Source organism: Gambusia affinis, linkage group LG15 (assembly GCF_019740435.1).
Source record: "Gambusia affinis linkage group LG15, SWU_Gaff_1.0, whole genome shotgun sequence".
Classification (NCBI taxonomy): domain Eukaryota; kingdom Metazoa; phylum Chordata; class Actinopteri; order Cyprinodontiformes; family Poeciliidae; genus Gambusia; species Gambusia affinis.
Genome location: NC_057882.1, coordinates 11,226,942 through 11,250,150, shown reverse-complemented (window position 1 = coordinate 11,250,150; position 23,209 = coordinate 11,226,942). Strand labels below are relative to the sequence as shown.

General features: G+C 39.5%; 1 protein-coding gene across 1 annotated transcript; it reads left to right on the top strand.

Annotated features, from left to right (window-relative positions):
• Window positions 1–5,782: 5,782 nt before the first annotated feature.
• Window positions 5,783–10,210, top strand: LOC122845093 (leucine-rich repeat neuronal protein 4). Its single transcript, XM_044141128.1, has 2 exons — window positions 5,783–5,892; window positions 7,407–10,210. Exon 2 carries the CDS (start codon window positions 7,420–7,422, stop codon window positions 8,071–8,073), a length of 654 nt encoding a protein of 217 aa, XP_043997063.1. The 5' UTR covers window positions 5,783–5,892; window positions 7,407–7,419; the 3' UTR covers window positions 8,074–10,210.
• Window positions 10,211–23,209: the final 12,999 nt, after the last annotated feature.

Genomic DNA, 23,209 nt, shown 5'->3' with positions numbered 1-23,209 from the left:
TTTTTTCTGCTCACACACAAACACTCACCTGTTTAGGAATAACTTCCTAATTTAGGAATAAACTCCCTAAATAGCTATTCAGCAAAAACAACCTTTTAATTATTTATATGAGACATTAGAAACTAAAAAAAATGCTCTCTAGAAACTTTCGTAGCCTTTTTAGCTCATAAGTATGGTGTACAGCAATATCTTCCTACAAGACTCTGCACACTATAGGACATGTATATCAAAACAATGAAAAAGAGGAATAAAAATGAGATGCTATGGCTACACTGTCCTGTAGGTGGCGTCCTAGGACTCCACTCAAATAAAGACTCGTTATAATAAAAGCCTCCGCGGAAATTACACTCACAGCAATGTCCTTGTTTCATCTAAGAAATTACATTACGAATGTTTTTTCCCCCAAGAATAAAGTTTCTTACATAAATGACAAGACAACATAAAAACAATAAAAACTCTGATGTGTTTTTATCATTTTAACCCAGAATAAACCCAGAAACCCCAATAAAAACCATTGTGCATCATGTGAAATCTTCATTTTTTTATCTATCTTTATTTATTTAAAGAAATTGTGTTCTCAGAAATGATTTTTGTTGTTTTTATTTGTTGTACATGTCTACACTACGTAATTCTCTATATGGGATAAAGTGTCTGAATGCATGGTTACTGATGCTGGATGGGCTGCTTCCAGTATTCCAGGAACTGCAGATGTCAGAGAAAATGTTCCAAAGAAGAGAAACCAACCAGAGCGCAGCAGCTGTGTGAACAAAATCACTTTCAGAAGTAAAAGGAGAACGGATAACTCAGCTCAAATGGGGACTTGTAATAAATAGGTATGCAGACTACCATCTCTGGGAACAAAATGGACAGCAGAAGATTACCCTAAGCATCACTCCTGTCAGCTGACAACAGGAAACTGAGGCTGTAAGTCACACAGAAAACAGACTGGAAAACATCGCCTGGTCTGATGTGTCAGTTTCCGCTGCAATATTCAGATGTTGCAGTAGAATCTGAATTTGGCATAACAACAGGAATGCTTGGATTCATCCAGCTTGAATCAATGGTGGTGTAATGGTGGCGTAATGGTGGCGTAATGGTGGTGTAATGGTGGCGTAATGGTGTGGGTGACTCTGCCGCCTGCCTCAACATTTCTGCTGACCTTGTCTATTCCTTTCAGAAGGATTATACACCGCAAAGCTCAAGCTGGTTTCTTTAACAGGACAATGAGTTCACTGCACTTCGATGGCCCCCACAGATGCCGCATGTCAATTATTAGAACATCTTTGGCATCTGGTAAAATTAGAGATGTGCATCACGGATTTACAACCAGTAAATCTGCAACGACAGCAGGGCATCAGAATTGCTTTCAACATGATGTCGTGTCTTTCCAAAGACAGGCTACAGCAGTTCAGAAGGCAAAATACTTTTCCGTGGCACTGTTGTATATCTAGAGACGATGCTACGTTTTTGCAAAGCCTTTTGCGGAGGTACTTTTGAGCATTTCATAATCAGTGTTAGGAAATCTTGCTGTTGTTGTCATATTTCATAAAACTAGTGGCTCCGTGAATGCGAAAAATACTGACCCTCTCTTGTATTTTAATTTCATGCCTTCGGTTGTTGCTTTATTTCAAACAAAATCTTGTTATGAAGCAAAGCAGTAGAACATAATGTCCATTAGCTGGAGTGCATTAGAGAGCTTATTACATCATTATCAAGAATCAGGGCCTTGATTCTTTGTATTTAGCTGGCAGAAGACTGTATGTCATAAAAACATTATTTATTTGTTGCTTTTGCCGAGGGGGACGACTCATAACAACCGCCTTTTCCCATTTGGCCAATAAATAAAAGCAACAAAAGGATTTTATTAGACCATGTGAGGCAAATGTTGATCACAGACTTAAAGGCATAAATTGGCAGGGTTAACGTCAAACACGTAATTTCTCCTAAATTTCCTTTGGTTTTTCCATGATTGGGCCTGTAGTTCCTATTTTGGACTGCATCCATTTCAGAACTCAAAATAAAGTATTCCTGATGGAGTCATTCCTGACGGAGTAAGCAGTTTCCCAATCCCAGATGGCCAGATGTTCAGTGGGGAAAAACTGATGTAGCTGGTTTGCGGTGAACAGAAGCAACACGTTGCGCAACAACACGTCCCTCATATATACAGTAATTTGTGTCATTTCCATAGAAATACCCTCCACCACTCTGATCCTATTTCCATTTTCTTTAAATTGCCTATAAACATTTGTTCCTGGAGGATTTTAAAGGCGCATTATGGAAGGAATGGTTTTCCCAAACCCACATCTGACTCACTCCATTAAGAGCTGTGGCAAACGTAAGCTGAGAGATTTAAGGACAGCATATGCAGCCAATGTTTAAAGCACATATGTCAGAGTCAAGGCCCGCGGGCCACATCCGGCCCGCGAGAAGATTTTCTACGGCCCCTGGGATGATCTTGATTTATTATTAGAACCGGCCCGCAGACCGCAGCAAGCCGGCACCCCGTCTGGGGAAAAAAAAAAAAATCTTCCTTATTTGACGATCCTCACAACCCGTTCGATCTTCACAAAGCGCACGCACGCACGCACCCGTTCGATCCTCAGAACGCACCCCCCCCCCGGTCCGTTGTACTGTTGGAGACCACTGCACTAGACTATATGCGTCAAGTCCGGCCCTCGGCTTGTAGCTACATTTTTTATTTGGCCCTCCGTCCATTTGACTTTGACACCCCTGGTTTAAAGGTATTAAACTCAGGTACAATCACTGGATAAACACAATCCACACTGCACAATAAACACATACCCACATATATCCTGGATGTAAATGTATGCCTCCTGTCCACACTTAAACACTCTCCTTCCTCTATCTGCTCACCTAAAGAGAGACACACAGGAGGAAAAGCTACTAAACATGACCATAATGTAAATAAGGGAAAACATATTCAAGTAAGTTGGTTTTGGAAGAGTGACAAGAGAAACAGTGACACTTTAAGTTGTTTCGTATATTCATTTTTCAAATAATAATAATAGTAATAATAAAACATCCCAGTAGCTGTTTCTTTCCCTTAACCTTTAATCTATATCATGAGCACATCTTGTTCTGCTTTGTCTTCTCAGGAAGAGTTAAAGATATACGTGATTACTCTCTTAGGAATTATGCTTCAGTTCGCCTGGTTTAGATATTTTCAACAACCCTGAAGCATTCGTTTATCTTAAGCTGATCAGAGTGTCTAATCATTTTAATTAGTAATCCACGACTTCCTGCCTCCATGGAATATTCAGTGTCTTGCGAAACTATGCACAGTCCTCAAACTTCTTTCAACCACAAACCGCAAAATAATTTTTCTGGAAGTTTCTATTACACCGAATAGAAACTGGTGCATCATTCTGAAGTGAAAATAAAATAAAGTTTAGATTTTTGGGGCAAAAAAGTATTTAGTAAGACACTGATTGTGCAAGTTCAAGTTCTCCTACTTAGAAAGATGAAAGGGGTATGTTTAATTTTTATGGTACACTTCAGCTTTAAAAGATAATATTTATTTATTTCAAACAAGTTTTCAAAAACAAGAAAAACGAGAAAACAAAATCCAGGGACTCACGTAGAATTTTTAGAGAATTTACTTGTAAATTAAGATGGAAAATAAGTTTTTGGTCAATAACAAAACTCAATATTTTGTGTCTAATTAGCAGAGAAACTCCATTTGTTTGTAATTTACTCTAAGTACAACAATAGCTGCAAAAACCTCTGAGGTTTATCAGTGGAAATCAGACCAGAGATAAAGAAGAGTTTGAACAGTTTTTTTAAGAGAGGCAGTTTAAAGGAGCAACTCGGGTGGGAGAATCTGTCACCAGAACAACTATAAGACATTAGACACTATTCTGGCCTTTATGAAAGAAATCCAAAAGCGGTTTTGTTTGTAGTTCCCCACAGTCATGTAGGAAACTCTGCAAACCTGGAAAACAAGATGCAACTCCAAGTTGGATGCAAAACTGAGTTTGAGCACGCCATCACAATGATGGAGCATGGTGGTGGCAGTATCATGGAGTGTGACTGCTTTTTTTTGTACAGGGACACAAGCAGACCAGAGCTGGTAAATATAAGATTAACAGGAGCTAAAACAAAATTAAGCTATGGATCATGATGTTGCTATAAACCCAAAAACACACAGGTTTGTGATTGTAACATGAAATTTAACAGGAATAAACAGCTTCTTAAAGCACTTTTTACTTTTTCAAGTGGATTCTTGAGTGTTAAGGAAATTGGATTTATCTACCTATGACTTCCTGTTTGCTTGTGAAATAACTATGATGCGGCACGAATTACACCTCTGGGTTAAAAAAGAGGAAATACAAAAGAAGAAGCCATTCATGTAAATCAGATTCATGCTGCTCATAATGATTCAGAGAAAAGAAACAGCTGAAATGGGGATAAAAGAGGCTTTCAAAGAACCGTCATTTAAATCACATTTGTCAAACTCAAGGCCCGTGGGCCAAATCTGGCCCGCCATAGCTTTTCATGTGGCCCTATAGATTCTAGACTAAACACTATGTGTGCTTAAATATTATGTTATCAATTAAATCAATGCAGTTTGTATCTGTTTACTTCCAAGTTATATCAGTCAGTTCTTCTTGAGAATTATCATGGAAATTCACACAAATTCAATAAATCTTTGCACTTTTTTGTTGGGAGTTTATTGCAGATTTTTATCAAAAATTGTCAAAAGCTTTTTTGCTTGTAATTAACAGCTGTTAACAACCTTAATTGACGTCAGATTACAGTCCTCTATCTAAAATGAATAAAATTAATAAAATAACTAAAGTAATAGAATTACTTTATTACTGGTTACTGATTAAATAACTGATTTACCATCATAAATAACCTCAAACACCGCAAATATTTCCAAATTAGTGCCACAGACACTTTGATTTTTATTGCAAAAAGACTCACAAAATCCTGGAGGAACAATGCTGTACTTTCTGTAACCTCAGGTTTCCTTTACCTTGAGTAAAAGAGCCTGACAGAGAACAAACAAACTGTTCTCTTACCGTTCACTGATTCATCATATTTTCTAAATATTCAATTATATTATTTAATTTTAATAATTCAATGACATTTTAACAGTTTGTGAACAGGTTTTATCAACACGTTCTGGCACAACCGACCCTTTAAGAGCATTCATGATCTCGATTTGGCCCAAAATGAAAATGAGCTGGACACCCCTTATTTATCCGAACACAGCACACTGTAGGAAGTTTACAGATTATCCACCTGTAGTAACATTTAAAAAAATAAAATAAATGAATTCTGAGTCTATATAGGCTGATTTCTAGTCATTTAAAATAAGTAATAAAATACTGTTGCATAGATTTATTTTTATTTTTTTCAACTTTGCAGGTCATTCTTTTCCTTCACGTCCAGTCAGGTGGAAAGCCTCTCCCCTGCTTGCCTCAGTGAATCAAGGCCCTGGTGTGGGGATTCCTCAGAATCCATTCAATCATCCTCTCCAAAAAAGGAGAACAAACACTCATTAAGAAGGGAGACACGCTCTGAATAATGTGCAGACGGATAAAGAATGCGAGCAGATTTTCTGTGGGTCACCTAACCTGGCTGCAATAGCGGATGATCTGACTAACATCGGTTTGTGGTTAAATCACTACCAAGCATGCACGTCACTCAGTGACAAAGCAAATGTGTTTAGCAGGCAGGGAGGCGGAGCTGCAGCCGCAGGATCGGGAATGAGGAGGTGAAAGGGGGGGGAGAAAGAAGGAGGTGATTGTTGAGCAGGAGGGAAACATAAAGAGGGCAGTGAGAGGAGGAGAGGGAGCAAGTGAGGCGCAGCACACAGAGAAGCTCAACTCACATTCTGATCAACGCTGCAGTCTGAAGCAACAGGTAAGTTCATGTCTTCTTCTTCTTCTTCTTGTTGTTCTTCTGGTTTGCACGGATGGAATACTTTGGAGGAGTGAATGGCTTTTATCTGCAACAAAAACAGACAGTGAGCTGGTATTCAGAGGAGTTAAACCAGAGGACGTTCAGAATAACCTGAAACATAATTTCTCCACTAAAGCCCATTTCAGATCATGTTTTAGGTACACGCTTTGTGTAAACTTTTTCCTGTAATCAGATCCAGCTGACCAGACTGTGCTCGCTGCCTGGGAGTTTGGGGTCAGTTGCGCAATACCGCCTGGAATGCTGATTTGGTCTGAAGCACCTCCAAGTCTTTACAAATGAGGATTATTTAAAAGTGTTCTGTAAACAACTCTATAAATCACCAAGGAAACGTGTGACGAAGTTCGCTAATTAAGTGTCCTCGTTTTGCTTTCTGCTTTTGTCAAAACGGTGTGGTTTTACTTTGTGAAATAGTTTGTGCTTCCAGCTGGGATTTGGTTGAATAACATGAGCCTGAGTTAAATTATGGGTTTAATTTGTTACAGTTGTTCAGTTGAATGTCATATAATCTAGAAAATATGATGAGTCAGTGAACGGTAAGAGAACAGTTTGTTCTCTGTTAGGTTCTTTCATTCAAGTTAAACAAAACGTAAGTTACAGCAAGTACAGCATTGATACCCATTTCACTTATTCACATTCTGTCACATTTCAAGGACAAACCTCGATGTATTTAATCCGGATTTTAATAATGTCATGTCACTGATATCCACAACATGACACAAGTTTTTTGTGATCAATGATTTTAGGCGATAAACAAAACAGTGCAGGATTGAAATTCTGAAGAAGAGTATATTGAGTGTCTTTTACAAGACCCAAAAGTAGAAAACCCAAAGTAGCTGATAAAGTTGATTTCATATACAAAAGCAGCTTATGTGACCCCACTCATACCCAAATGGTACTCAAGTAACAGCAACACTTATTCAACATATTTTACTCAAGTAACATTTTAAAAGTAGCCATCAGCAAAACGTTTTTTATTGAAGTAAGAGTAAAAAAAGGTATTTAGTAAAAAGTCTACTCAAGTACTGAGTAACTGATCAATCATTTAATATTTAAAAATTACAGCAGACGGACCAAAATATAAAGTTATGTGGACATTTTGGGTATTATAAAAAACAAAACTATAAGAATTCATACAAATAACATAATCACAAAATGAGACAAGAGAAACATTTATCCAAATCAATTTCTTTCAAAATAAACTTCAACAAAAGCTGCAGGTGTGTGTGTGTGGGTGTGTGTGTGGAGAATTTTTAGTTAAAACAAGCTTGTTAGTCATTCAGTGAAGAGACTCAGTGGACAGAAATATTACTCAAGAGTAGCGATACTTCGTAATAAAATTACTCTAGTAAAAGTAAACAGTACAGCGTAGTAATAGTACTCCTCAAAGTACTACATATAACCCATTACTAGCCAACTCTGCTGATGGATTTTATTTATTTTTTTATTATTTCCAGCTCATCGCCTGCCATGAGGAACCGTCCCTTCCCCCTCGTGATCGTGTGCCTGCTTTCCATCAGGGGTTTCTGTCCGCTGTCCTCTGCAGGCACAGGAGAGCCTCCCAGGGGTCCCGTCTTTCCCACAGACGACTACAGCATATATGAGGACGTATCCACTCCTGCTATGACTACAAATGCTAGAACATTCCAACGGTGCGACTACCACCCCTGCAAAGAGAACCAGACCCCCTGCGACGTCCTCGCTGCCTCTTTCGGCTGCTTGTGCCCGGGTATTTCTTTGCCCGACCAGCATCCAGAAAGTCCCACCCTGAGCTCAGTGTCCTGGAACGGCTCGGCAGTTGTGGTTCGCTGGTGTGCGCCGCCTTCTTACGTCACATCTTATGTTGTGACGACGAAAGGTGGGGAGCAGCAGATAGTGAAGGTTGACCAAAGGAGCACAACGCTGAACCAGCTCGACCACAAAGCGGAGGTTTGTGTGGCGGCTGTAAACGACGCGGGGGAAAGCGGTAGGTCCTGTATGGAGTACACGCCGGCCAGCAACAGCCTGTCCCTGGCAGCAGGCCTCACCGGCGGGGCGTTGGGCCTCCTGCTGCTGATTCTGCTGGTTGTTCTGCTGTGTAGGCGCAGGAGGCAAAAGAAGAAACGGGAGGCCACGCATGTATGAGGAACTCAGCTGAGAGTCAGCAACCAGACAAACAAACAAGAAAACACAGAGAGACTGCGCACTCAGAGACGAGACTCATGAAACGTTCCGCTGTTGCTGACGCTAATTAACTGTGAGAACATCTGAGTGATTGTCTCAAGAAAGCAGGAAACAGGGTTCATCAACTCCTTATCATATCTAGCTGGTTATATTTATCTCCTCATTAGTGGTGCATTTTTTTAGGAACACTTGATTTATTCAGCTGAATAAAAGACACATGAAAATAACAATTATGACCTGAAACAGGAAGGAAGTATTTTGCTGCAGTGATGCTGGGCCCATTTAACCAGTATTATTGTCTTACAATCTGTCAAAACAAGCCAGAAGGATGAATATTGGTTAAACTCAGCGAGCTACATTTCATGTCAATAGTAAAAACCATGAGATTTATATTTATTCCTCAGGATTGGAAATTCTCTTCAACTAAAAATAATTAAAACATCAATTAGAACTAAGCTCTGGTAGAATCAAGAAGAAATAATTATCAAACTAATTTATATTCGGTAGCGACCGAACCAAAACAACATCCAACGAAGATGAACGACTGATATAACAGCTGGTTCTCACTTGAGCCCAAAAATGGGACTTTTACAGCCTAATTCTCTAAATCTGAGAGAGGAAGAACAAAAACAGAGCAGTCTTGATTCCTTGGTTTCCAGCGTCAGAACTGAAACCAGAGCTTTACTGAAAAGAGGCTCTTGTAGGCAAAAGGTCAAATGTGATGTGTTTGTGTACACTGCTTTACTTTATTTAACCAGGAATGTGCCTTATTGTTCAATGAGATACAGTATCTCTTCTGACAAATGGCAAAAAAAATTTGATATAAAAGCACTGAAAAAGCACTGAAAAAAAATAAACATGAATAAATATATATAAAAAAGAGAAATTAAAACAGTGATACTGTTTTGTTCAAGCTGCTTTTTTAAAAATTGTTTAAAATGTTAAGTGACGGTAATAAAAAAATTACACACAAAAAAAAAAAGAATTAGGAAAACAAAATGCAAAAATGTTGATCATCTCTTCTCTGCCAGGTTGAGTCTCTGCTTTTGCAGCTGAAATGCAGAAAAGTACTTTATACAGAATCCAGCATTTTTCAACTGAAGAAAATAAGTTACTCTGGAATAACCATTGTTGGGGGTTAAAATAAGACTTTTAAAATAAAAATCCAGCTTTGGTTTAGTTTTCATAGGATTTTGAACTTTATTAATGCCAGTGTGGAATGTATTTGTAGCCTGCCAGTCTACATATTCACCTGTAAAATAATTCCGCCAACCAAAATCATTAACTTAAAAAAAGTTATAAACACAAAAATCCCCTCTGCTGACTCTTCTTGCAATCAAATTTGTTCATATCAAAACATGTGGGGAAAAAATGGTCATCAAAGGTGATTATCAAGCCAGGAAATGTAACCCTCCCCCAGTGAGACACGTCTTATATAGTAACTGGGTTTGCACTTTGCAAGTGTGTGGAAAGCATATAGTTAGTCTTTTGGACTGTAAGGATCACCTCATTAATTTGCTCAAAACCTTTTTAAAAAGGTTAGATAAATATTAAAGAGAGTTTACCAATTATTTTCAAGATTGAGTCTCATGAATAAATAATTGTATCATCTGCATAGAAGTGAATGTCCCTGTATTCTACTTACATTGAGCTGCTGGAGTGAAAAAAAGGAAGGAAATGGTCATAGTTTGACCTTTAATGGAATAAAATGCTCAAATAGGCAGCCAACCATTTATGTTCTTAATTACATGACAAAGGTTTTGTCACTAAAATTATGTTTGAGGCCTGAAATAAATTCAGATCAGAGATGTATTTATATAAAATTTTAACTTAAATGGTTTTGGGAAACAGGTTCTGATGCTGTTTAAAAGAAACACTGTAAAAGTTTTATTGCATTCTTTATATATTTATTTTAACTGGGTGAATAGATAGTGGGATTAGGGAATAGAAAACAGGAACGAATGCATTTACTTTGGATATCATTCTATATCCTGATTTGAATCTTTGCAAGTATAAAGAATTAGATTCTTTCACCAGTTACTGTGGATGTCTGTAAATATCTGTCCATTAAACGGAAATAAAGTGAAACTTTTTCTTATCCAAATGTCCTCGAACATGTTCTTTTCTAAGTGCTGTAAGATGGGTGTGTTTTTTCCATCTGTTTTGCTGTCGGAAGTACTGTCATCATTGGACCGGATCAGCTCCAGTCTTTCCTGCTTTTTTTTTTTTTCCAGCTGTCCTACAATTTCCCTCGTGAGTGAAGATGAATTTTTACAACACTTGTTTCATATTGACTGGGGCTTCCCAATCTCTGCTAACCTGCTGAGAAGCTGCAGGCGTTTACTTCCACAATAAATAAATTTTTAAAAAAAAGAAAATTGAGGAAAAGTCCAGTATTTTAATCCTCCCAGTTTATCTCATGCTCAAGCCTCCATCTGCAAGTCTCCAACTGCATGTTTTTTTTAAAGTGCTGTCTGTAATTTAGAGACAAAGTCTTCTGCTCACTGCAGTGGCTGAAATGTCCCCAAAACGTGATGCACTAGAGTCGGACTGAAACTGACCGACACAGCTCAGCTTGAACACAACTCGATGTAATCTGCTAGAATACAGTTCAGAACAACGCTCTTGAGCACATGCTTGAGCACGGCTCTACAGCATGCTTCTGACCCTGTCCCTTGAGAGGCATAAATTGGTTTTAGAGCTATTAAGTCCTGGTATAACCAACGCAAGTTCTGTTTCTGCATTCTTGTCACTAACTCAGGTTGAACTTTGCCAGCACCGCCCATTGTCACCTACCCTCTGACGGGGTTTCAGTGTGTAATTGTGAAGATAACCTAAGGATCTCATCTTGATTTTTTTCCCCCATAATACTCTTCTTTTGGCCTCTTGTTGACCTGTAGACCTTTGTTATTGACAGCTCATGTGTCTGAGCCCAAAGTTCCCAACTAGATCTCAAAATTCAGCCTTAAGCACACTATCTTGATGTCCTGTTGACGAGTGATTGTAGCAATAATAATAATAATGTGTGCACTTTTTTTTGCTATTTTGTAGTGAAGAAAACAGTGAGGCAAAAATGGTTGACTCAAAGGTTGATCCCTATTTTTGAATTGTCAAAATAGTTGAAATAAAAGAACCACAAACAAGGCCCTCAGGGAATTAATCTCTTTGCAATTGACTGTAACCTTTTGTAATGCTACTGTGGGATTTGGGAGTTTTATCTTTAAATAATTCATCTTAAAAGAGCAATTTCAATTAATTTGAATTTCAGATTTATTTTTTTTTACTTACACAACAGTTAAGGAATATCTGGCACACAATATGCACAACCTCATCTGCTAACTATTTTCTAATCTTGACTTTAGTGTGTTTATTTTGTGCTCCTGAGGAAAGATTGTCCAAAGTTTCACCCCAGAACAGTTTCACTCGTCTTCCAGTGTCTGAGATACCTTCCAGTAAGCCAGACAGGGCGTCTCCTTTGGCTTTGCAATGCTGGCAGCAATTCAGTTTTTTTTTTGTTTTTTGTTTTGTTTTAAATTATAACCCGCTTTCGTGAGAATAAATGTTGATAACAATGCTGATAAATCTGGGATGTGAGGGCTCTGCCGACACTTGCTTTGGCTGGAGGTTGAGATCTGGCTGTGTGCCGTCAGCACTGTGCTCACTTTGAATCACTCCTGAATCACCCAGGGATCGGATGAGTTATTTTAACTTTTTGTTTAAGAGGTCACATTAGGTAGTGAATCAGTTCAGCAGATGGTGGGGTGTCAAGAGTCCAGTCAGTTACTGTAAATGAATGACTAACGGTATCTGAAGGAGTGTTTGTGTGGAGAGTGAGGGTTAGTAAAGTGTTGGGTTTTACCTGCTCACACTGACCGGTGTCATGGTGTTAAAAGCTGGAGAGACATGACTCAATATTACCTCAGATACTTTTAAATGACCGTTTACTGTTAGTAGTTCATCGCCCCCTGCTGGTCACAGTGAAACTTGGCAGCTTATAAAAAGGCCACAAAACGTTGTTTTTTTTTTTTGTTTTTTTTTTTTTTTTGCAAAAGAAACTTCACAGCAAAAAATAAGCATGTTTGAAAATCCACAGAAGAGGATTAGGGCCACTGACAAAAAGAATTCTGACTTTAATCTGAGGATTCTCAGATTAAAGTCAGAATTATTTTCTTTTTTTCTTTTTCCAGTAGCCCCAATCCTCTTCTGTAACAATCTGAATCAAATTAAGTGCAATGTTAATTAGATCAGTTCCTTTTTTCCTTTTTGAATTTTTTATATTCTTAGTGTTTTGCATGTTTTGATCCTTATTTATACACGTGGCATTTATCAATCCACGATTCCCTCATATTTTCTCTGGTCATTAGCTGCATCTCACTTGTTTTGTGTCCAGCTAACTTTATGATGACACAATGTTATGAAGCATGCTCTGAAAAATAAAGAAAGCGGACACGTCAAGCAAAAAAACAAAAAGCAAAAAAAAAGAAAGTCTGCCACAAACAAGCAGAAGCTGAAATTCTTCATGAAAGATCTTAAGAAGACCTGAGAAATGCATCACATTGCAGTTGTTCAAATGCTTTTTTGTCCCGTTAATAGCTTTTTCTGCATGTTTATAAAATATAAAAATCCATTAGTCCGGGTTTTCCAAACTATTTATTTTTAACTACATATATTCTGGACAGAAATACAGAAAGATATAATTAACTTCACACAAGAAATTCTGTCCAGTTTTGTCTCCTGCTCTCACTTGGCTGTTTATGTAGAGGTAAATCTGTCCCACTTCATGGTTTTAGCTTTCCATTTTTAAGGCAGCGGCAGCAGCAACATGTACACGAGTATTCAGTAGTTCTGAAACAGACATATTTATTTATGTATTTATTACTGACTTTAGTTATTTAGTTTTTATGGTGACACACTGCACTGACCACACGCCGCGGCTAGGACTGATCAAATAAAATATTTAATGACAGTTAATGAGAAGCTGCTTTTACTTCTGTTTGCTGCCACAAAATTACTGGCTAGTGTGATTTTCAAAGCGAAAAGGGATAATTAACAAGGCTGCTGGTATCATGTTACCATTTTGGTTGAAGAGGAGAGGAGCAGAGATGCTGCTTGACTCTTCCTGAGTCAACCATTCAAGGAAACGTGTCACCTGTAACCCATTTGGCTCCAAAAGGCTTCGCAGGCCAGGATATTGCTGCTAATGAATCCAAATAAACTTTTCGCTTTTGAGCTGTCAGAGGATATCTGAGCTAATATAGAGGACGTCCTTACATTTACTCCAATGAGTTATTTACTACTACAAACATCTGACTTTTAGTCTCACAGCTATTGAACATGACTGGCTTTTTCTGCGATTAATATATCCAGCATCGATTTTAAATGGATTCATAATATAATAAAGCTATAAATTCACAATCGTCTTTTGCTGCCATGTAGTTATTCAAAAAGCAGTTTGCATTTGGCAGTGAGAAAGTGAATGGAAGTGTTATCATTATCATTAATGATCCAGAAGCAGGTGCTTTAATGCCTTTCCGGCTGCTGGGGTCAGCTTTTACTGCGCAGACAAAAAAAAAAAAAAAAATGGTCTAAGTAGGTCAGACATCCGTCAGTGGCCATTACCGCGACTACAACGTAAAGCCTGCGATACTTGCTGGTTCTCTTGTAATTTAAGCGAGGCCTATGCTGCTTTGTACTTTTCTGTAGGGACCACAACCTAAAACCAGGGGCTCAACCAGCGACTTGTGATGAGTTGAGAGTTACAAACAGCTGCTTTACGAGAGAGAGAGAGAGAGAGAGAGAGAGGGAGGCCTGCAGCAGCCGAAAGTCAGGGACTGTGTGGGTGGTTGCAAAAACTAATCCCCTCCACCTCTCTCTTCGTCTCTCTCTCTCTCTTTCTCATGTCATCCTGTTTACCCCTGTGTCTGCCTGTCTCGCTTCAAACCTCAGACTTGTAAATAAAACGATTAACTTCTGTCTCTCTGGTGCGAGTCGGATGTTGCTGGCAGAATGATTTGAGTTTATGTAAAAGCAGCAGAACGGATGTTGCCCCTCATGGATTCTGTAGGCTTAATATTTGAAGGGGGAATCTTCCATCTGTCAGACTTTTTAGTTTTTGTATGTATAGCCTACATATAGGGCTGCACAGTGGCGCAGTTGGTAGAGCTGTTGCCTTGCAGCAAGAAGGTCCTGGGATCGATTCCCGGCCCGGGGTCTTTCTGCACGGAGTTTGCATGTTCTCCCTGTGCATGCGTGGGTTCTCTCCGGGTTCTCCGGCTTCCTCCCACAGTCCAAAAGCATGACTGTTAGGTTAATTGGGCTCTCTAAATTCTCCCTAGGTGTGAGTGTGTGTGCGCATGGTTGTTTGTCTTGTATGTCTTTGTGTTGCCCTGCGACAGACTGGCGACCTGTCCAGGGTGTACCCCGGAACGCAGCTGGAGATAGGCACCAGCAACCCTCCCGACCCCATTAGGGAAGAAGGGTGTAAGAAAATGGATGGATGGATGGATAGCCTACATATAAACGAGTTGAGGCGGTGCAACACTTCTTGAATGCTTCCACAGCAGCCACTAGAGGTCAGTGTTGCAAAGATCACAGCAGCGACTGAAGCCTCCTCGGGATGCACTCGCTCATAACAGAGTGCGGATGGAAATTAGTTGGCCTAACAGGGATGAAAATGAGTTTGCAGCTGTAATCAGCTCGGCAGCACACACATAACAGGGGAGGGTTTTTTAACGTTTGAAGTGACAGCGTGAGGCAGCCTCTCTTCCCAAAAATAATCTTCCACTAGCTGCTTGACGGGCGGGTCAGCCTTCTCCTCCAAACTCCCAAAGATATCACCGCTGGAGTATTTCATATTGAAGAGACGTTTTTTCCCCCCCTTCAGATTTTTTTTTGTTTGAAGAGCTTGAGTAACCGTGGCGTTCTGGCAGGATGCAGGACAGAGCTGAGGAAGGCTGGAGGGGAGCAATCATCAATCATCCTGGCAGCAGCCGTGCTTCCCACAGGCACACCTTTTACCCTTCACATGACTTTTTTTTTTCTTTTAAATCATGAACAACAAAAACAAATTCATCCGGATGTGGTGTTGTTGCTGCTCAGATCTGGACGCAGGAAGAATAAACGTCTTGGTGGACACAGGATGCCGAAACAAAAGAGGCGACTCGCTTCCTGCAAGTTTTTCATTTTTAAAATCAACACAAACTCAAGTCTAAAAGAAATTCTTATACATTAGATGTAATTCTGGGTGTTAAAGTTCAAGCAATTTGTTTTAGTTTCTGGATTTTACTATTTGCCTTTGCTACAAATATGTAATCAAAAACAGAGCTGTTTTTGATTGTGGAATATGCTGATCTCACAACTGATGCTTTTTACATTGCAGCTACTTTTCCTACCTAATTTCTTGTTTTCTTAGCCTTTATAAACTCAGACATGTTCCTAAATTAGACTGCACAACAAACACAGTTCTTCTTCTCTGCAGAATAGTAGGTTCACTATAACACAAACGTTTGATATCTGTTAATGTGAAAAAGTTCACATTTTTTAAAGAGTTGATTACATATGGGACATGAGCCTTTAAAGAATTTGGAAGTAAATTTATAATAATTAATACCATTTTCCTCAGTGTTGATCATCTCCTAGCATTATTGTTGTCATATTTCCCAGATGTGCTGTCATAGAACATGTTCCTACAGCGTTAGATTTGGCTTGTGCTGAACATTTTCCAAGTCTTTTGTCCCGGCACGCACAATACCAGGATAACATGCAGATGTGATGTTATTAACGAACGTCGCAATGATATTGATTGTGATTAGTATTTCCATCCTCATCATTAGAGATTACATTAGTTGTTGGGATCTGGGGTCCATGAAAGTATGTAGTACATGATTGCAGAGAACTTTATTAGTCCATATTGAATGCAAACAGTCCTTTTGTAGTTTTGATCATTTACATATAAATGTTGCAATAAAGAGAGATGCAACTGTGCCTCATTTCGAGCAGTAATTCATCTTGAATCTGCTTCCCTTCCAGTTTAAGTCCTTAATCTCCAACAGAATGAAACCTGGAGGGACGTGAAGCTGCAGCTGTATTTAACCCTATGAGGTCGAGCAGTTTCCCCAGAGGGACTGAGCTGCTCCACTTCTGCAAACCTCTCAGCAGGTCCACAGGAGGTTGCTCTTCACTTTCCTGGAGCCTAATTTAATTTTGCGTGATGAAAAATTAACTTCACGCGCTCCGTTTGGTTGCAGGATATTTTCCCCTCCGCGTGCAAACGTCTCAGTTCTCTCCTGCAGATCGGTGCAGATTTATATTCTTTGCATCCCTCCTGCTAGTCATTGTCAAGGGGGCAGCGGAGCATATCCCAGAGAGCACTGGGGTTGAAGGTGGAGACGCACCTCTGACAGGCTCACCATCTGTCGAATCTACAATCCGCTTTGAGCTGTGCCAGAAAACTTTTCGAAAGAGAAGACGGAGAAGGTGCAAACGGAACGCAAATGGTTTGTGTTTTTCAGCATCACACGAACAGCGTGGCTGCTTCGGTTTGGGAATTAATTAAATACGAGATGCTGAGATGTGAGCCATGCGCACATTCTGTCCTCTTTTTTAGGCTAAACGTAAGACACCAGACTTGAGAGGAGAAGAATTCTGTTTTATTCCATGCTGAGGGAGAAAAAAAAAAGTGAAAGTGCTTTTGGTGAAAAAGTGGGTTCATGGAGACAGATCAGGGATGAAAATGTGATGAAATAATGGAAAAGACTATTGCTCAACTGCAAGAGTATCAAGGTGAAAGTAAGTGAAAGAAAGTGACTGTTTGTCACGAAATATACAGATTTAATCGAAGCACATTCATGTATAAAAATGGTCAAGTCAAAGTCCTGACCCAAAGTCAAACGAGGATCTTTGGCTAAACCTGATGCACAGGTATTCACAGACATTCTCATCTTGAGTTATTTCACAACTAATGGGCAGACATTTCTATCAGTCACAAAGCCGGGATATCATTTAAGACTCGCACACAAGTTTTAGGTTGCAGTGTGACAAAACAAAGAGACATGAACACTTTTGCGTGGTTCTGTAGAAAATGCAGCAGACGGCTGAACTAAAAACCCAGGGCTGATCACTGTCCAGATGTTGGGTAGAACAAATCCTAATTAGTCCTGCCCCCCTCCCGTCTCCGGCGGGGCAGGAACAAGCTGTGCAACACGAGGTGAACCAGAGGCAGATTATTCAGGACACAGTCGCTGCGGGATGGAGAGCTCAGGAGGGCTGCAAGGACTTGACCTTTTCCTGAATATTCATGACAAGGGAGTAAGAGATGCACACCTTCCCTGACGCCTAAAAACCCACAAGAACTGAAGCTCAGCTTATGATTCAAGATTAAAAAAAAAAATCTGATTCTGTCTAGCATAAAGAAAAATAACACATCAAGATGTGTTGGCCACCTGCCAGCCAGCAGGATCAATAACCATTAACACCATTGTGCATTCAATCAGAGGACAGCAGGGATTTGAGGCTCTGCAGATTATTTCATCATGATGGGAGGTGGATCAGAGCTTTAGTTACAGTAACCGCATCCAGATCCTCACTGCTGCTGCTGCTGCTGCGAGAGATGCTCTCTGACTGACAATGTCATCAGAGCTCTCTCTCTCTCCCTCCCTCTCTCTCTCTCAGTGTGCGTGAGAGTGTGTAAACACACAGAGAGAAACTAGGTCATATTCCAGCCTTGACAGGATGAGGAGGAGTCGTCTGGAGACGCACCGTGCTGCAAATGTGTGCTGCGTTCATGTGTCAAAGAGTCAGGGCGTAATCCGCACACTCCTGTTTTTATCTGCCTCATGAATCAGGAGAACATGCCTCTAGTGGTGATGAAATCCACAGAGAAATGCAGGTACTCTAACAAAGGAGGAGAGGAAGAGGAGGAGGAGGGAGCGCTTGTAATTTCTTGCTCCAGTTCTCTTTGGCTCGGCGCTGAGGAGACGCTGTTCATTAATACCCAAGACTTCATTCTTTGGGAAGCACAAAGCTCTGAGTCATGTAATATTGACATTGGCTTGCTAAGAAACAATAGCAGCATGTGGCAGGAATTACACAGAGGCTCTCCAACACAATGCACTGCACTCCTGTGGCATTCCTGAATATGTTAAGAGTTTCTTTATCTTTTTGAATCGCTTCCTAAAGTGCTCTTTTAACTCTTTGTGAAAGGTGTGGGACAGAACGTCCCTGAGGAGGAACAACGCTTTGAGGATGCATCTCAGAGCAGCAGCGGAGCGCTTTCTGTCTGACTTAGCTGCTCAAAGGAGGAGATTTCTTTTTTCCTCTTTTAATTTGTGAAAATGTGCAGAGAAAGTTGAACAAATGATGCAGAGGTCGCAGTAAAACAAAGAGCCGACAGCTTTCGGGGCTGATTGATAAGAACAAGCAGAAGCACTTTGAGCCAAATGCAAACATCAGCATGCCAACGAGCTCACTAAGTGGGAATGCCAGCGTGCTGATGTAATGCAGCGTGAAATGCTTCTCGAGTTCGCCGTCGTTGCTCAGTGTGTCATAAAGCAGCAAGCGCTTTTGATGGGAATTTCAAACAGGGTCAGAGTTTGTCCTCTGAGGAGCATCTGGACAGAATCCTGCTCCTCGGTCCGCTTCGTTTCCAAAGCGACCGTCTATACCCAAATGTTTCAGGCATTAGAGGCAAGAGGAACCTGGAAAGTGTTGAATGTGTACTAGGGACGCACAGTATTTGATCTTTGGTCGATATCTGATATGCCGATATACTAAAACTTGCCTGACTCACAACCGATACCATCACTAATATTTATTTTTTACTGAAAGTGATGGCTTTCTCTACTGTGGAATTAATATACTGCATTGCTTTTGTCAATTTAGCCCGCTACCAAACGCAAATGCTAAAAAGGAGGCTGAAAACGATGCAACACTTTCAACTTGAATTGTGATTAATGTCAAATTTATTTGTGACATTTGCTCTTTACGACAATGACATTCAGACAGCACAAACTTGATGCTGTACTGTGGCAGAGGCATCACTTTCAATGGTTTGACGTATAAAATCAACGGCTTTTATTTTGGTGAGTTATTCTGATGAAATGGCCAATATTAAACTTTACAGTTAATATTGACCAATATTGGTATTGGTATTGGACACTGTAATGGACACTGTAATGTGGAAATATATTTATATTTACATTTTTAGCATACAGAAAAAAATCAGAACTGTACACACATCGTGGTCACGAATCTTCAATTATAATTCAAATTTTTTGAGGGGGTGCAGGGAGGAGCATGCGTTTTAAAAATGAAAAATCAGCAGCATGTGTTAAATTAAATGCTAATTTTTTGCTTATTAAAACAGGACAGGAAGCATACATAAAGACTCAAATACATACATAAAACCCAGCTAATGTTAGGATTGATGTTCTTTTCACAAGCTGCCATGAACAAACTGATCGCTAATTAATTAAACATAATTCTGGAGATTTATCCACTCTTGGAAGACAAAAAAAAAAAAATAATAATACAGTAACAGATTATGAAACATTATATTTTATATAACTGACATCATCAGGAAGCAAATACACAGCGAATAAGTTGATCAACTGATCAGAGGCAACTCAAACCCGGTGGGTTTTTAGCCTTGATTTAAAGGAACTCAGTGTTTCAGCATCTTTGCAGTTTTCTATTTATTGGAAATGCACAAACTTCTTTTCTGAGAATCTAATTTTTAGCTTTGTAATTAGAGGGAAACATTTAATTTCACTCATATGGCTTAAATCGTTATATATATATATATATATATATATATATATATATATATATATATATATATATATATATATATATAGTTTGTTTATATATATATATATAAACCACTTCTACACTAAGCTGCAGATTTTCCTCTTAATGGCCTTATATACACAGACATAAACAAGCTGCAGTGCAAACAGAGCAGCAATACACTGAGGGGCAGATTATTGAGGCTTTGAACCGTCTGCAGTCAGTTTCGGCGTCGTTTGGAGACTGTACTAATCATTCAAGTGCAGCGCTAAATTAGTGCCTTGGAGGTGTGAAAACAGGAATGTTTGCACCTGGCCCTGCTGCATTCGTGTTTATGTGATTTTTTTTTTCTCCTTTTTTTTTTTCCAACTTTAGTGCCTGGCGTGACTGAGTTTCTGCTTCTTCAAGGAGAATGCGAAGGTGTTGATCACAAGAGCAGAGAATGTCAGAAGGAAAAGAGTTTCTATTTGTGAAAATGCGTTCAGTGATCCACATTATTCTGGTTTTAACAGTTTCAGAAGCCAAATTTTCTCCAACTAATCTGGACCCAGGGGTGTTGGTGGCACAAATCCATCTTCTTTTTCTTGTTGTGGAATTAGTATTTTGTTTTTATTGTATTGGGGATTTAAAGGAAGATCAAAACTATAGAAACAACAACACACACCATGTGTTTGTCCTAGTTGAGAAACTTATCAAAACTTTACACTTAATCTTGAACAATCTTGGATAATTTCCCACCAACCACAACTTAATGAATACGACCCGATCCAATAAGGAACAGTTCTCTTCTGTTTTTGCTTTTTTCTTCTTATTATTTCAGACCATGAAAAAGCTTCAGCATCTGGATAACCTCAGAGAATAATAAAAAAAAAGAAGTATAATTTTATATATTTAAGCTATCCAACCCAAAGTCACCCCTTGTGGAAAAGTAATTACCTAAACCTAATAACAAGCTGCGCCGCCCCTTCCAGCAACAGCTGAGATCAAGCATTCATAATAACTGGTAATTATTCTGGTTGAATCATGAACTCTGACCCTTTCACAGTGTATGTGATTTTCTTTAGGACCCAATGTGTTGCTTGTTGAGATGGTTTAACCTAAATTATGTCAGGTTTTAAGTGATATCTTGATTCTGTAGGCCTGGATGGTAAACTTGACGTCTGCTTTCTGAAAAGTGTGGCTAATTCATGACTTCAAAAGGGGGATGATTACGTTTCATCCATTGCCTGGCTGAATTTGAGACCTTTTTCCATCTAAATAAGTGAAATTACCATTTGAAATGTGGGTTAGATGTTAGTACTGTTGATCATGGGTTTGAATCAAAGCCCAGAGAGAACTGCATGAGTTCTCTCCAGATATTCCAACTTCCTTCCACAGTCCAGACACATGCATGCAGGTTAATTTGTGTCTCTAAATCCTCCTTAGGAGTGGGTGTGTGCAGGCGTGTGTGTGTGTGTGTTTACCCTATAGACTGGTCACCAACGACCGCAGGTAATGGGAAACAATCCGCCCCTGCTGTCCTGCATGAACAATGGCTGGATCCTACAAAGTCTCCTTTGCAGAAGCAGAGCAGAAGAAAGCTCTGAAGAGGAATTCACCTTTTGATGGAAAAAATTTAATTCCCGTTGCAACGTTTTCTTCTGTTTGGTCTTTTGATTCTTCTCCTTCCTACTCTCACTTTCAGCGATGTTCTCAGGATGCTACAGGAATGTAAATGAGTGAATTTATGCACAGCAGGGTTCCCCCCCCCATGTCCAAACCGAAAACTATTTGCTCAAATCCCAGGAGTAAACAGCACTGTGAGCAAAAAAATGTTCTCCTTATTTGTCTAAATAACTTAGCGTAACTGCCTCGAGTTTTCCTCCAGTTTCCTTCCACCATCCAAAAATAATTCACATTATTGACTACAAATGGTCTCTTTTGACCGTCTTTCCCAGTGATAGACTGGTGACCACTGGAGACAGGTACAGTACAGACCAAACGTTTGGACACACCTTCTCATTGAATTCAATTAGAAAGTGTGTCCAAACGTTTGGTCTGTACTGTATGTTCTTAATAAGTAGGTGAGTGAAATATTCTACACTAAATCCAGTTTTATTGCTGGTTAAGTCGCCGATCTCTGGATGGTGAGGAGCCACTGAGATGCAAATATGTCTCCCCACTAATAAAAAGCTAAATTAGTCATTTGTTCTGGATTTCCACAGGGATTTAATTCCTAAATGCAAAATGAGATTATGAAAACTAACTGGCAAAAACGATTTTGGGGATGAAAAACAAGTAAAGACTAAAATAAATATGACAACATGACGGAAATTAATGCAGCCAATCAAAGTTTTATGTAAAGATAAATATTGTGATGGGCTCTGAGACAGAACTTGTTCACTGAAAAGTAAATTAATGTAGGAAAATGTTTTTGGGAGTGTAATAGAAAACAAAAACTAAATCATCAGCATAAACTACCTTTATCGTGTGACCCCTAAATTAACATGATGGAGTTTATATTTAAATACAACATTAGTGTTTGGTCAAAACTAACTTTTTTATGCTCTATATTTTGTTTATTTAATGACTTTTCATTATTTTAAAGATGGGAACTGCTCATATTTATGGGCTTTATTCAATAAGATGTGACTTTAGTTTCTGAAATGACACACACAAAAAAGATAAATTCCCCTTTTAATGTTACCAACTGCAAATAAATCCCGAACGAAAGAGCTGATGAAAGAAAAAGACAAAATAATTGCAACATCCAGGTCATCAAAACACGTTATGCAAAAACGACCTGATGTAACAACAGTGTTTAAGGAACAGAGGAACAGAAGAAGCTCTCCAGCATGTCATTAATGGGATATAATGAGGACATAATGAGCTCTTAAAGCTGCGGACCAAACTCACCTGATGATTACACAAACCTTTTGTTCTCGCCAGCAGCATGAAGGAACACGTCTCGGACACCATATGCTGCTATTAAGGCCTTAATCATCCAGGAGCAGATGGGCAGATTGCAGGCGACGTTGCCGTCTGCTGCGACGCCCAGAGCAGCCGTGAGAGCGGAGGGAGCGCCAGAACCTGGACACCAGCTTCTTCACATCACCAGGGCGAAGACCGCTGCTTTTGTTACCGGCTAACACCACCACACCGGGACAATGTGGACTTCTCAACGCTATGAGCTTGAGTTTAATGAATTCTGTGTTTGTAACAATTAACGGCATAGAGATAACCTCCCACACTCGAGCTTATTGGTCCTGCTTTTGCTTCGCAGCTTATTCATTACAGACAGGTCCACAAACAATGATAAAAGAAGCCATCCTCC

Coding starts and splice junctions, on each gene's coding strand:
- LOC122845093 (XM_044141128.1), top strand. CDS start 7,420: ATGAGGAACCGTCCCTTCCCCCTCGTGATCGTGTGCCTGCTTTCCATC.